The following is a 15,699-nucleotide window of genomic DNA, read 5'->3' as shown; positions in this document are numbered from 1 at the left end:
CAATCAGACTAATAAACAAAAAATTGATTTCTGGATATTTTACACAGCTTTATATTCCCAACATCTTTATTCCAAACAAATATTTGAAAGTGAGAATAAAGCATGCCATTCAGCACTGTCATCAAGGTCTGTAAAATGAGATTGCTGCATTGATAATTATTAACTGTAAAGGATTTATTATGAGCACTATGCCAGTCACCAAGGTTTTATTCTGATTTCCCTTCCCTGGGTCACAGTGTAAAACAGCAGCTGCACCGGAGGTATTGACAACTAATAGTCTTTTTGGAAAGATTATCATCAGTCAACCAATAGATGGATCCAAAATTATTTTGTATGTCACATTTCACAAGCAAAAAGTAAAGGTGCAGGTGAATATGCCGTGCCTGTAAAAACTTTGTACACTTTAATAAGTCTTTAGTGCAGTGATTCCAACCTTGTGCTACTAGAGGCAAATACACCCTTTCAGAGCACTTCATGAGGCGCTATCTAAATTTGTTTGATTTGAGCTCCTCTTGCTATCCCTGGCTTCAGAAGCCTGCTGATCAGAGGAGTGGTCCCCATGCAACTGATGCATGCAAGGTAGAACACAGTGGCAAAAAGAAAATGGACTGGCATTGCCAAGACCCCTCTTTGGCCCTACAAGAAGTGTCTCAAGTTTCTTTCCAGCTGGAATTATAAATGGAAAAAGAATGGAGTAACACGTCCCTTCCCAGAACAAAGAGCCAAAATGGAGGGGAGATCTGATCATATAAAATGGAATCATAGTGAGACACAAAGTAATTCTGGTGCAATGTTCCGAGATGTTCACCTCCATGCATCATGACAATACAGGATGATGTTATATTGTCAGTATATCTTAGCATGGTTATTTTTGTCTCTCTGCAACTGCATTTGGTGATGAAGAGGATCTCCGTCTCTAAAAGGCTGAGCACCACTGTTTTAGAGTAAGACATTTTCAACTGCTTAGGAGAAAGCAGCCATGAGCTACAGATTGGAAAGTTACTGGGTCAAATCCAGAAAGGGGCTGGGCTATTGACTTCCGTGGGAGTTCCAGGTTTTAACACATTCTCTGTGCCATTCAGAATATGGCTCATTAAATCTGACCAAAACTACAGTTCATGACTGATTTGGGTTGGTAGATGAGTTAATACTTTGGCATAATCATTCTGACAAACACTAGAAAGATAAAGAGGAAGGGATGGAATGTGGAATTTGCTGCTGGTAAGAGACTTTTTGGTCACTCTTTCACAAAAGCTCCTTCACAGTATGACAAAGCTCTGCACTGTGATATGATCCCTTGAAGAAATGCCACTTGAGAGCTTAAGTTCAAAGAATGTTATGATGTCTGAGCTACCATAATGAGAGAAAGGGTCACCGAGTGCCATGACAATAGCCAAGAAATTAATATGACATAGATGGAAAAATCTTTATATACCCAGCATAATAGAGGATCACTATGTTAATGAATGAATTAAAATATCACAAGATAGCATCCTCCAAATTGCACATATAGTAGTACAACTTGGTCTCCTTTCATAGACATATAATAAAAATGTGAAATATACTTACTGGAATGATAGTATTATTAGGTAACTCACATCCGTACGGGATGGTAGAAGTTGCTATGGTAGTGGTGATGGTAGGTGTCGTCGTCTGTGGGGTAGTCGTTACTGTGGTGGTGGTGGTAGGTGTCGTTGTTGCTGTAATGGTGGTGGTGGTAGGTGTCGTCGTCTGTGGGGTAGTCGTTACTGTGGTGGTGGTGGTAGGTGTCGTCGTCTGTGGGGTAGTCGTTACTGTAGTGGTGGTGGTGGTGGTAGGTGTCGTCGTCTCTGAGGTGGTTGTTTCAGTGGTGGTGGTGGTAGGTGTCGTCGTCTGTGGGGTAGTCGTTACTGTAGTGGTGGTGGTAGGTGTCGTCGTCTCTGAGGTGGTTGTTTCGGTGGTGGTAGGTGTCGTCGTCTGTGGGGTAGTCGTTACTGTAGTGGTGGTGGTAGGTGTCGTCGTCTCTGAGGTGGTTGTTTCGGTGGTGGTAGGTGTCGTCGTCTGTGGGGTAGTCGTTACTGTAGTGGTGGTGGTAGGTGTCGTCGTCTCTGAGGTGGTTGTTTCAGTGGTGGTGGTGGTAGGTGTCGTCGTCTGTGGGGTAGTCGTTACTGTAGTGGTGGTGGTAGGTGTCGTCGTCTCTGAGGTGGTTGTTTCGGTGGTGGTAGGTGTCGTCGTCTGTGGGGTAGTCGTTACTGTAGTGGTGGTGGTAGGTGTCGTCGTCTCTGAGGTGGTTGTTTCTGTGGTGGTAGGTGTCGTCGTCTGTGGGGTAGTCGTTACTGTAGTGGTGGTGGTAGGTGTCGTCGTCTCTGAGGTGGTTGTTTCTGTGGTGGTAGGTGTCGTCGTCTGTGGGGTAGTCGTTACTGTGGTGGTGGTGGTAGGTGTCGTCGTCTGTGGGGTAGTCGTTACTGTAGTGGTGGTGGTGGTGGTAGGTGTCGTCGTCTCTGAGGTGGTTGTTTCAGTGGTGGTGGTGGTAGGTGTCGTCGTCTGTGGGGTAGTCGTTACTGTAGTGGTGGTGGTAGGTGTCGTCGTCTCTGAGGTGGTTGTTTCGGTGGTGGTAGGTGTCGTCGTCTGTGGGGTAGTCGTTACTGTAGTGGTGGGGGTGGTGGTAGGTGTCGTCATCTCTGAGGTGGTTGTTTCTGTGGTGGTAGGTGTCGTCGTCCGTGGGCTAGTCGTTACTGTAGTGGTGGGGGTGGTGGTAGGTGTCGTCGTCTCTGAGGTGGTTGTTTCGGTGGTGGTAGGTGTCGTCGTCTGTGGGGTAGTCGTTACTGTAGTGGTGGGGGTGGTGGTAGGTGTCGTCGTCTGTAGGGTAGTTGTTACTGTAGTGGTGGGGGTGGTGGTAGGTGTCGTCGTCTCTGAGGTGGTTGTTTCGGTGGTGGTGGTGGTGGTAGGTGTCGTCGTCGGTGGGGTACTCGTTACTGTGGTGGTGGTAGGTGGTGTTGTCTCTGAAGTAGTCATTGCTGTGGTGGTGGTGATAAGGAAATCAGATATAAATATCCAAATCATTTGTAAAAAAGTTACTATAGTAAATACATATTCTACCCGTACCATGTTGCCTCTTGTGATAATGATCTCTTTGACAGAAGGTACCATGAATCCAAACTATGCTAAATGACATAAATTTGATTGTACAGAGCATTACTATGTCCTGGATTCTTAAAATTCTACCTCAGCTTCACATAGGTTGTGTCTTTCTTGTAAGAACATCAGTGTTATTCACTAGAATTCACCAGAGGCCTGGTGGAATCAAGGACTGCATATATTTAGGGAAAAGACAAATGTGATCATTAATATGCACATCCAGTGAGGCTGCAGTCAATCCTTCCATTCAAGCCTTACATGTGGGAAGATGCAGGAATAATAGCTAGATACAGGATGCTGAGCATAAAGTTATATTAACTCCTTTGCTCATGAGCAGCTCAGCATCACTTGCCTAAATAGCAGTAACAGCAATTGCTCTGTGCACTCTTTAATACCTGTTTCATCCTTCTGAGCTTTGGAGGGACAGGTGTGGAACCAGTTTACACAGGAGTAAGGAACATAACATGCCTCTTATTCCCATGTAAACCGTGGCCAGGATTTGTTCTAAGTAGTAATATGCGTCTCTATTATAGTATTACTAAATCTCAAAAAAACCTTGTTTCAAATCAACTGGCAATAGATAGCTTTAAAATATCAATTACATTTAAATTAACACATGGAAGGACATCTAAGACCACATGTATAATGTTCAAAAATGACATTTTTCCTGTTGATGCTATATGTCGTGTAATATTTTGTTAGAAATTCTGGAAGGCTAAACAGAGATGAACCCATTAAATAAATCTTTGATGTTAGCACAATTCTGACTGTAGCCTCTGTATCCACCCTACCATATCTGAATTGTTAATGATGGTTACCTGTGGCTAATGAGAATCACGAAAGCTTATGCTCAAATAAATTTGTTAGTCTCTAAGGTGCCACAAGTCCTCCGTTTCTTTTTGAGAATCACATGAACACCTATAGAATTTTGTTGTTATCATTAAGTGTGGGCAGTGATCATTCAATACTTACCTGTTGAAGTGCTGGTTTTGGTTGTAGTAGTTGATGTTGGGATAGTGCTAGTTGTAGTGGTTGTCAGGGTGGTAGTTGGAGACTCAGTGGTGGTGGAGGCTGTGGGGGTTGAGGACTCAGTAGTCGTTGGAGTGGTAGGTGTAGGTGTGGAGCAAACTGATAAGCAGCAGTAAACACTGATCTCATAATCGTAGCATACTGGAATCAGGCTCTCGACTTGGTCTTTATTCTTACAGGTAAGCCCAGTGGAAACATCACATTGCACTTTTTGTCCTAAATCTTCAATGGGGACATCAGGGAGTTTCTGAGCTCTGCATGAAATATTTTCTGGTTTCTCACATATTGCTGAGGCGTTCCATGCTCTGATTTTCTCATAGGTTTCATCATCACCTTTATCTTCACCATATTTTGGGACACTGACACTAATCCAGGAAGACCACCAACAATATTCAGACATAGGTGTACATGGTGCTGCAAGACAACAATGGAACACAGAATTTAGAAAGAAGAGAAACATGCATGACATGGTAGTGAGGTAAGCAGTGCTGAGAGTGATGCACTGGATGTACATTGGTCCAAACAAATAACTACTGCAACCTACAAAGATTTGACATGAGAGCAGGATTATGATCTCATCTACACCAGTTTAAGTCACAAGTGTTTCAATTCAAGTCAATGGAGGTAAACTAGTCTAAAAATAGTGCAAGATCAAAATCAGGCTGTGAATGTGCTAAATTGGTATTTCTTATGCACAGAAAACAATATAGCATGAACAGTTACATGTAAGAGTAGAATGGTAGAAGGAAGAAGATCAAGTAGGCACTTCCTACTTTATCTGACACCCTCCTGTTAGTAGCTTTTCCAGCCACTTGCATCTGATGGAAATGATACAAGGCGGCGGGGGGGGGGGGGAGGGGAAAGGGGAAGGAAAGCAGATGTAAGTATCCCAATTATTTATAAAACAAATTTAACTGTAGTAAATACATTCGCCTCCCCTCTCACACACACAGTTTTCTGAGATAATAACCTGTCTGAGAGAATCCAAAATTTGCTAAGTTGTATAAAATATAGACTGTAGAGAATGTCCCTCATTACAACACAAAGGATTCTATCCTAATCACTAAAGACAGAGCAATTGCAGCAGTGGCGCAAGGGTGCAACCTGGCTGGACTCCGCAGATGCATTCTGGCTGCCTCAATTGGAAAGCCTCTGGGCTTCTCGAGGAGAACATGGCAGACTGGAGGACACAAAACCCTTGGAAAGGGTGCAGCATCTGTTGCTTATGTGCAGCCCTGCTCCAATGAACTGTGCAAGAGATGCAGAACAGCAGAGCCATGTTCTCCTCCACTTTGGGATATGCCCAATGTCACTGATAGTATTAGATACCCAGGTCCTTGCGAGATGGTTCTCTTTTGGCCCAGATGTGTGAGGGATCTCAGTCCCGCCACCCCTCTTTCCACCTTTGTGCACTTTTGAAGGGCTAATCGCAATCTAGGGAGAAAGGAAGTTCTTTGACACCCCCACAGCAACAGTGAACCAGAGACTGTAGCACCATACAAAGTAAATAAGAGCAAAGGGAGCCTTACCTCACCTTGCCCCGTCTAACCTCCTACAAAATTCCTGCATTGGTTAGTCACAATAAATATCCTTGCACTCTTCTCAAGGAGCAATATGAGCTCATCCTCACTCTGCATGCACTATTTTCTAGATTCTTAAAATTCCACCTTTTCTACCTGGAGGTTGTATCTTTTTTATAGGAACATCAGTACTATTCACTGGAATTGACACCATAGGACAGAAAACTCCCTCTAGGACTGGTGGAATCGAGGGCTGCATATATAGAGGAATACATGCAAATATGATAAATATTAGGCATAGCTGGGAATGCAGTAATCACTCATCCCACCCAAGCCTTACATGTGGGAGAGACATAGTAACAATAGTCAGATGACCAGTCTTGGGCAGGAACACTGTGTGTATACTTATATTAATTCCTTAGCCCATGAGTAACTCACTATCACCTGCCTACAAAGCAGCCCCAGAGAAGCTCTGCACACTCTTTAATACCAGTTTCAGCCTCCTGAAATTTGGTGGGACAGATATGAAACCAGTTCACACAGGAGTAAGGGTCTTAATATGCCCCTTACTCCCACGTAAACCAGGGGCAGGATTTGTTCCAATTGAAAATACAAGTCGCTATAATTTTATTCCTAAGCCTCAAAAAATACCTTGTTCAAAATCAATTGGCAATACATATTTTTTAAAAATATCAATTACATTTAAGTTAGCAGGTGGAAGGGTATCTTGGCCAAAATGTATATTGTTGAAATAAAAGAAGATGGGGGAGTTTTTTCCAGTTGATGCTATATTTCATATGATTTTTTGTTAGAAATTCTGGAAGGCTAAACAGAGATGAACACAGTAAATAAATCTCTGCTGTTAGGGTTCTTCTGTTTATAGCTTCCATGTCCATCTTACTATATCTTAATTTTTACTGATGGTTACCTTTGGTTAATGAGAATCACGTCAACACTTAAAGATTGTTATTCTTATCATTAACTATGGGCAGTTATTCTTCAGTTCATACCTACTGAAGTACTGGTTGTGGTTCCTGATGTAGCACTTGATCGTGGCATGGTGGTAGCTGTAGTGGTTGAAGGCTTAGTGGTGTTAGTTGAAGTAGTTGTTGGTGTTGGGGTTGGAGTGAGTGTCGGATGCTTAGTCGTGCTAGTTGTCAGGGTGGTGGTTGGAATGGGTGTTGGTGTCTCAGTGCTGATAGTGGTTGTTGGTGTGATTGTGGGGGTGGTTGGTATGGGGATTGGAGGCTCAGTATTAGTTGCGGGTGTGGGGGTTATGGGTTCATTGGTAGTTGTGGTGGTGGGTGTGGGGGTTTGGTGAAATTGTCATTGTGGCTGTGGGGGTTGGAAACTCAATGTTGTGTTGGTGGGTGCGTGGGTTGGTGGATTGGGGGTAGCTATGGGTGTGAGGATTGGGGGCTCTTTGGTTGCTGTACTTGGGGCTGAAGGCTCAGTGGTAGTTTTGAGTGGAGGGTTGGGGGGCTGGTGGTAGGTGTACTGGTCAGCACTGGGGGCTTTGTGGTCATTGGAGTGGTAGTTGTAATTGTGGTGCATTGTGGCCAGCAGCAGTATTTGCTGATCTCTGAATTGAGGCAGACAGGTATTGGAATCAGGCCCCCTGGGACTTGGTCTTTATTATTACAGATAATCTCAGTGAAAACAACACATTGCACTTTTTGTCCTAAACTACAATGGAGGTGACAGGGAATTCCTGAGCTCTCCATGAAATATTCAGTGGGTTCTCATATATCGCTGAGGAGTTCCACACTGTGATTTTTTTTCATAGGTTTCTAATAATCATTTTCTGGGCCATGTAAAAATATCAAAGATTTGCCTTTCAGGGAGATGCCGGCTCTCTTACACCAGCCTTTACATCATCACTGATTAAGGCCTAGAGACTTTTATGTGTATCATAGCTGGTTACACCAGGTCTAAAGTTGTCTGACTGTTTAAAAGCAAGCTTTTTGTTTGCCACTTAATTCATAAAATGCAAGGATGAAATACACACGTACACACACATATTCTTTTACCATTCTAAAATGAAAATGTATCTCTTTTTCTTTCTTGTCCCTTATTTTCTACCTACCATGTTTCACAATGAGGAGCTTCGTAATAAAGAAACTTACTTGTAGAGGTTGAAGAGGTTGTGGTGGTAACTGCAATGGAAAAATAATAGTATCACCACAAGAGTTCCAGAGGAATGAAAACAGTAGCTAAAATCCCACCAACATTCAGTTCAGGATTTTTGTCCAAGACACTAAGGGCACCTTCCATCAGTGCACCAGCCCCAAAGATTTACAGCACTTGCTTCAGACTCCCAGCTGTGACCTTGGGATTCAGGAACATTTTCATAATGGTGAGACCATCAGTCACACCAATATCTGAGGTTTCCCGCATTGAAGGATAGAGCAACATCTAATATTTCAAAACTTTCTTAGTTCACCATGATAAAACCATGCAAAAGCATAGTTATAAACAGTTGTAAGAAGCCAAATTTCTATGCAATCTATCTGTAAAACTCTTACCTGGGGTAGTCGTTGCTGTGGTGATGGTGGTGGTAGTTGTTGTCTCTGAGGTGGTTGTTTCCGTGGTGGTGGTGGTAGGTGTCGTTGTCTCTGAGGTGGTTGTTTCCGTGGTGGTGGTGGTAGGTGTCGTTGTCTCTGAGGTGGTTGTTTCCATGGTGGTGGTGGTGGTGGTAGGTGTCGTTGTCTCTGAGGTGGTTGTTTCCGTGGTGGTGGTAGGTGTTGTTGTCTCTGAGGTGGTTGTTTCCGTGGTGGTGGTGGTGGTAGGTGTCGTTGTCTCTGAGGTGGTTGTTTCCGTGGTGGTGGTGGTGGTGGTAGGTGTCGTTGTCTCTGAGGTGGTTGTTTCCGTGGTGGTGGTGGTGGTGGTAGGTGTCGTTGTCTCTGAGGTGGTTGTTTCCGTGGTGGTGGTGGTGGTGGTAGGTGTCGTTGTCTCTGAGGTGGTTGTTTCCGTGGTGGTGGTGGTGGTGGTAGGTGTCGTTGTCTCTGAGGTGGTTGTTTCCGTGGTGGTGGTGGTGGTGGTAGGTGTCGTTGTCTCTGAGGTGGTTGTTTCCGTGGTGGTGGTGGTGGTGGTAGGTGTCGTTGTCTCTGAGGTGGTTGTTTCCGTGGTGGTGGTGGTGGTGGTAGGTGTCGTTGTCTCTGAGGTGGTAGTTTCCGTGGTAGTGGTGGTGGTGGTGGTAGGTGTCGTTGTCTCTGAGGTGGTAGTTTCCGTGGTAGTGGTGGTGGTGGTGGTAGGTGTCGTTGTCCCTGAGGTGGTTGTTTCTGTGGTGGTGGTGGTGATGGTGGTGGTAGGTGTCGTTGTCTCTGGGGTAGGTGTTGCTGTGGTGGTGGCAGAAGGGAATTCAGATGTAAATATCCAAATCATTGGTAAAAAAAATGACTATAGGAAATACATATGCTACTCTTACCACATTACTTCTTGTGATAATGATCTCTTTGACAGTAGGTACCCTGAATCCAAACTATGCTAAGTGACATAAATATGGTTTGTACAGAGCAGTGCTACATCCTGGATTCTTAAAATTGAATCTCAGATTCACATAGGCTGTGTCTTTCGTATAAGAATATCAGTGTTATTCACTAGAATTCACCATAGGAATGGTGGAATCAAGGATTGCATATATTTAGGAAAAGGACAAATGTGATAATTATTATGCATATCCAATGAGGCAGCAATCAGTCCTTCCACTCAAGCCTTACATGTGGGAGACATAGAAGAATAATAGATATTAACTCCTTTGCTCATGAGCAGCTCAGCATCACTTGCCTAAATAGCAGTCATGGGAATTGCTCTGTGCACTATTCAATACCTGTTTCATCCTTCTGAGCTTTGGAGGGACAGGTATGGAACCAGCTTACACAGGAGTTAGGGACTTAACATGCCTCTTATTCCCATGTAAACCGTGGCCAGGATTTGTTCTAAGTAGTAATATGCGTCTCTATTATAGTATTACTAAATCTCAAAAAAACCTTGTGTCATAAATATAAAGGGAAGGGTAAACCCCTTTGAAATCCCTCCTGGCCAGGGGAAAGCTCCTCTAACCTGTAAAGGGTTAAGAAGCTAAAGGTAATCTCGCTGGCACCTGAACAAAATGACCAATGAGGAGACAAGATACTTTCAAAGCTGGGAGGAGGGAGAGAAACAAAGGGTCTGTGTGTCTGTCTATAGTCTGTCTTTGTCGGGGATAGACCAGGAATGGAGTCTTAGAACTTTTAGTAAGTAATCTAGCTAGGTATGTGTTAGATTATGATTTCTTTAAATGGCTGAGAAAAGAATTGTGCTGAATAGAATAACTATTTCTGTCTGTGTATCTTTTTTGTAACTTAAGGTTTTGCCTAGAGGGGTTCTCTATGTTTTTGAATCTAATTACCCTGTAAGATATCTACCATCCTGATTTTACAGGGGGGATTTCTTTATTTCTATTTACTTCTATTTTTATTAAAAGTCTTCTTGTAAGAAAACTGAATGCTTTTTCATTGTTCTCAGATCCAAGGGTTTGGGTCTGTGGTCACCTATGCAAATTGGTGAGGCTTTTTATCCAACATTTCCCAGGAAAGGGGGGTTGCAAGTGTTGGGAGGATTGTTCATTGTTCTTAAGATCCAAGGGTCTGGGTCTGTAGTCACCTAGGCAAATTGGTGAGGCTTTTTACCAAACCTTGTCCAGGAAGTGGGGTGCAAGGTTTTGGGAAGTATTTTGGGGGGAAAGACGTGTCCAAACAGCTCTTCCCCAGTAACCAGTATTAGTTTGGTGGTGGTAGCGGCCAGTCCAAGGACAACGGGTGGAATATTTTGTACCTTGGGGAAGTTTTGACCTAAGCTGGTAAAGATAAGCTTAGGAGGTTTTTCATGCAGGTCCCCACATCTGTACCCTAGAGTTCAGAGTGGGGGAGGAACCTTGACACCTTGTTGCAAATCAATTGGCAATAGATAGCTTTAAAATATCAATTACATTTAAATTAACACATGGAAGGACATCTAAGACCACATGTATAATGTTCAAAAATGACATTTTTCCTGTTGATGCTATATGTCATGTAATATTTTGTTAGAAATTCTGGAAGGCTAAACAGAGATGAACCCATTAAATAAATCTTTGATGTTAGCACAATTCTGACTGTAGCCTCTGTATCCACCCTACCATATCTGAATCGTTAATGATGGTTACCTATGGCTAATGAGAATCACGAAAGCTTATGCTCAAATAAATTTGTTAGTCTCTAAGGTGCCACAAGTCCTCCGTTTCTTTTTGAGAATCACATGAACACCTATAGAATTTTGTTGTTATCATTAAGTGTGGGCAGTGATCATTCAATACTTACCTGTTGAAGTGCTGGTTTTGGTTGTAGTAGTTGATGTTGGGATAGTGCTAGTTGTAGTGGTTGTCAGGGTGGTAGTTGGAGACTCAGTGGTGGTGGAGGCTGTGGGAGTTGAGGACTCAGTAGTCGTTGGAGTGGTAGGTGTAGGTGTGGAGCAAATTGATAAGCAGCAGTAAACACTGATCTCATAATCGTAGCATACTGGAATCAGGCTCTCGACTTGGTCTTTATTCTTACAGGTAAGCCCAGTGGAAACATCACATTGCACTTTTTGTCCTAAATCTTCAATGGGGACATCAGGGAGTTTCTGAGCTCTGCATGAAATATTTTCTGGTTTCTCACATATTGCTGAGGCGTTCCATGCTCTGATTTTCTCATAGGTTTCATCGTCACCTTTATCTTCACCATATTCTGGGACACTGACACTAATCCAGGAAGACCACCAACAATATTCAGACATAGGTGTACATGGTGCTGCAAGACAACAATGGAACACAGAATTTAGAAAGAAGAGAAACATGCATGACATGGTAGTGAGGTAAGCAGTGCTGAGAGTGATGCACTGGATGTACATTGGTCCAAAACAAATAACTACTGCAACCTACAAAGATTTGGCATGAGAGCAGGATTATGATCTCATCTACACCAGTTTAAGTCACAAGTGTTTCAATTCAAGTCAATGGAGGTAAACTGCCTAAAAATAGTGCAAGATCAAAATCAGACTGTGAATGTGCTAAATTGGTATTTCTTATGCACAGAAAACAATATAGCATGAACAGTTACATGTAAGAGTAGAATGGTAGAAGGAAGAAGATCAAGTAGGCACTTCCTACTTTATCTGATACCCTCCTGTTAGTTGCTTTTCCAGCAACTTCTATCTAAATTCTGTCATTGCTACAATGGATTGGCTAGTATAGTATAAAGACCCAGAACAAAGCAGCCATAAAGCAGTGTTTCATCCCCAAAAGTAGACTTGCAGTGGCTCATTGGGCAAAGAGACGGTATCCTGAGGTAGTATGTCACAAGGATAGAGAATACCCATGAGGCATAATGAGATATTGTAATACCAAGCCTCAGTCCGCAATCGCTGTGCTGGGCATATACTGAAAATATAGTCAGTAAGTCCTGCTGTAGAGAGTTAAACAAATACATATTCATGCTTTTGTGGAATCAATACTTTTCATAATGGAACTTGTGGTTGTTACTGATGGATACGACACAAGTGGGGGAAAAGAAGAGCAGATGTAAATATCTAAATTATTTATAAAACAAATTTAACTGTAGTAAATACAGGTTTCAGAGTAACAGCCATGTTAGTCTGTATTCGCAAAAAGAAAAGGAGTACTTGTGGCACCTTAGAGACTAACCAATTTATTTGAGCATGAGCTTTCGTGAGCTACAGCTCACTTCATCGGATGCATACCGTGGAAACTGCAGCAGATATTATATACACACAGAGATCATGAAACAATACCGGGTGGGAGGAGGTTGTGTCTTTTTTATAGGAACATCAGTACTATTCACTGGAATTGACACCACAGGACAGAAAATCCCCTCTAGGACTGGTGGAATCGAGGGCTGCATATATCAAGGAATACATGCAAATGTGATAAATATTACGCATATCCAGGGATGCATTAATCACTCATCCCACCCAAGCCTTACATGTGGGAGAGACATAGTAACAATAGTCAGATGACCAGACTTGGGCAGGAACACAGAGTGTATACTTATATTAACTCCCTAGCCCATGAGTAGCTCAGTATCACCTGCTTACAAAGTAGTCCCAGAGAAGCTCTGCACACTCTTGAATACCAGTTTCAGCCTCCTGGGGTTTGGTGGGATAGATATGGATCCAGTTTATACAGGAATAAGGGACTTAATATGCCTCTTATTCCCATGTAAATCAGGGGCAGGATTTATTCCAAGTGAAAATACAAGTATTTATTATTTTATTCTTAAGTCTCAAAAAATACCTTGTTCAAAATCTATTGGCAATACATACTTTTTTAAATATCAATTAGCTTTAAATTAGCAGGTGAAAGGGTATCTTGGCCAAAACGTACAATGTTCAAATAAAAAATAAAAAGGTGGTGGGCTTTTTTTCCAGCTGATGCTATATTTCTTATTTGTTAGAAATTCTGGAAGGCTAAACAGAGATGAACACAGTAAATACATCTCTGCTGTTAGGACACTTTGTCTGAATTTTTACTGTTGGTTAACTTAAGTTAATGAGAATCACATCAACACTTTCAGAATTTTATTCTTATCATTAATTGTGGTCAGTTATCGTTCAATGCTTGCTTACCTGTTGAAATGCTCGTTGTGGTTCCGCTTATAATATTTGCTGATGGCATGGTGGTAGTTTTAGTGGTTGGAGGCTTAGTGGTGCTAGTTGTAGTGGTTTTTGGTGTTGGCATTTGGTGTTGGATGCTCAATGGTGCTGGGGTTGGCAGTGTGATGGTTGGAGTGGGTGCTGGGGGCGGCTCAGGGCTGATAGTGGTTGCTGGTGTGGTGGTGGGGGTGGTTAGTGTAGGGGTTGGGGACCTGGTAGTAGTTATGTTGGTGGGTATGGGGGTTGCTGGAAGTTGCGCTTGTGGGTGTGGGGGTTGGAGGCTCAATGGTCACTGTATTGGTGGGTGTGGGGGTTAGGGCCTTCATGGTAGTTGTGGGTGTGGGGGTTGGGGTCTCGTTGGTTGCTATATTTATGGGTGTGAGGGTTGGGGGCACCTGGTGGTAGTTGTGCTGGTGTGTGTAGGATTTGGGAACTCGGTGGTAGTTGCAAGCGGAGGGTTGGAGAGTTTGTGGTAGTTGTGACTGTAGAGATTGGGGGCTTGGTGGTCATTGGGAGTGGTAGTTGTAATTGTGGTGCATTCTGACCAGCAGCAGTAAACACTGATCTCACAATTGAGGCAGACAGATATTAGAATCAGGACCCCTGGGACTTGGTCTTTATTATTACAGATAAGCCCAGTGGAAACATCACCTTACACTTTTTGTCCTAAAACTACAATGGAGATGACAGGGAATTTCTTAGCTCTGCATTAAATATTTAATGGATTCTCATATATCGCTGAGGAGTTCCATACTGTGATTTTTTCATAGGTTTCTAATCACCATTTTCTGGGCCATGTGAAAACGTCAAAGATTTGCCTTTCAGGGAGATGCCAGCTCTCTTACACCAGCCTTTATGTCATCACTGATTAAGGCCTAGACACTTTTATGGGAATCATATCTGGTTACAGCAGGTCTGGAGCTGTCTGTTTAAAAGCAAGCTTTTGTTTTGCAACTTAATTCGAAAAATGTAAGGATGAATTACACACGTACGCACACATATTCTTTTACCATTCTAAAATGAAAATGTATTTCTTTGCTGCCTGGCTATCTCTTTTTCTTCCTTTTCCCTTGTTTTCTACCTACCATGTTTCACAATGAGGAGCTTCCCTATAAAGAAACTTACTTGTAGAGGTTGAAGAGGTCGTGGTGGAAACTGCAATGGAATAATAATAAGTATCACTATACAGTCCTAAGAGTTCCAGAGAAATGAAAACAGTAGTTTAAAAAACCGCCAACATTCAGTTCAAGATTTTTGTCCAAGACACTACGGGCACCTTCCATCAGTGCACCAGCCCCAAAGATTTACAGCACTTGCTTCAGACTCCCAGCTGTGACCTTGGCATTTTCATCATGGTGAGAGAACCAGTTACACCAAAATCTGAGGTTCCCCGCATTGAAGGATAGAGCAATATCTAGCATTTCAAAGCTTTCTTAGTTCAGCATGATAAAGCCATGCAGAAGCATAGTTATAAACAGTTATGAGAAGCCAAATGTCTATGCAATCTCTCTGTAAAACACCTTCAAGGAGAAAAGTATTAGATGTCCATCCACACTGGAACTTTACCGATATTACAGAATACATACCAATATGATAATATTATGCATATTCAGGGAGGCAGCAATCACTCCTCCCACTGAAGTCTTACATGTGGGAGAGATCTAGGAACGATAGCCATGTGGCTAATCTTGGGCAGGGATGCTGAGAGTATCATTATATTAACTCTTAATCCATGCGTGGCTTCGTATCCCCTGCCTAAAAAACAGCCATAGAGATGCTCTGTGCACTCTTTAATAACAGCTTCAGCCTTCTGAGGCTTGGTGGGGCAGGTGTGGAACCAGCTTACACAGGAATAAGAGACTTAAAAAGCCCCTTCCTCCCATGTAAATGACAGACAGGATTTGTTCCTATCAATATTATATATATCTATTATTTTATGGTTAAATCTAAAAAAAATATCAAATTCCAAATCAATTGGCATTCAGTATATACTTTTAAAATGTCAACTGAATTTAAATTAGGAGGTGGAAACGTATCTGGACAAAATGTATAATGTTTCAAAAAAGAGTGATTTTATTCAGGTAATGCCATATTCCATAAAATTTTGTGACAAATTCTGGAAGGCTAAAGAAAGTAGAAACTATTAAATGAATCTCTGCTGTTAAGGCAATTCCGTCTATAGCTTATAGTTATTGTTAAATTCTTGCCTGTTGTGGTCTCTGTTGTAATTGTTGATGTTGGCACAGTGGTAGTTGCAGTGGTTGTCGGCGTGGTGGTGGTGATGGTGGTGGTGGTTGTGGGTGTGATAGTAGGGGTGGTTGTTGAAGGACAGCCTGCAAGAAAGAGCTTCTTTGTGAAGTTG

General features: G+C 42.5%; 1 protein-coding gene across 1 annotated transcript in view; it reads right to left on the bottom strand.

Annotated features, from left to right (window-relative positions):
- The window catches only part of MUC2 (mucin 2, oligomeric mucus/gel-forming), a gene marked incomplete at its 5' end in the record, with an annotated part of 69,011 nt that overhangs the window by 14,014 nt on the left and 39,298 nt on the right, over positions 1–15,699 (bottom strand). The window contains 11 exon segments of the mRNA XM_084629788.1: positions 1,599–2,996; positions 4,090–4,560; positions 6,677–6,980; positions 6,982–7,063; positions 7,753–7,822; positions 8,192–9,004; positions 11,006–11,476; positions 13,908–13,989; positions 13,993–14,009; positions 14,463–14,492; positions 15,545–15,670. Coding sequence (XP_084485914.1) covers positions 1,599–2,996; positions 4,090–4,560; positions 6,677–6,980; positions 6,982–7,063; positions 7,753–7,822; positions 8,192–9,004; positions 11,006–11,476; positions 13,908–13,989; positions 13,993–14,009; positions 14,463–14,492; positions 15,545–15,670 — 3,864 coding nt within the window.

Source organism: Lepidochelys olivacea (genome assembly GCF_965140295.1).
Source record: "Lepidochelys olivacea isolate rLepOli2 genome assembly, chromosome: 6".
Taxonomy (NCBI): Eukaryota; Metazoa; Chordata; order Testudines; family Cheloniidae; genus Lepidochelys; species Lepidochelys olivacea.
Note: the sequence above shows the minus strand (reverse complement) of the source record. Positions and strands in the feature narration are given on the sequence as shown.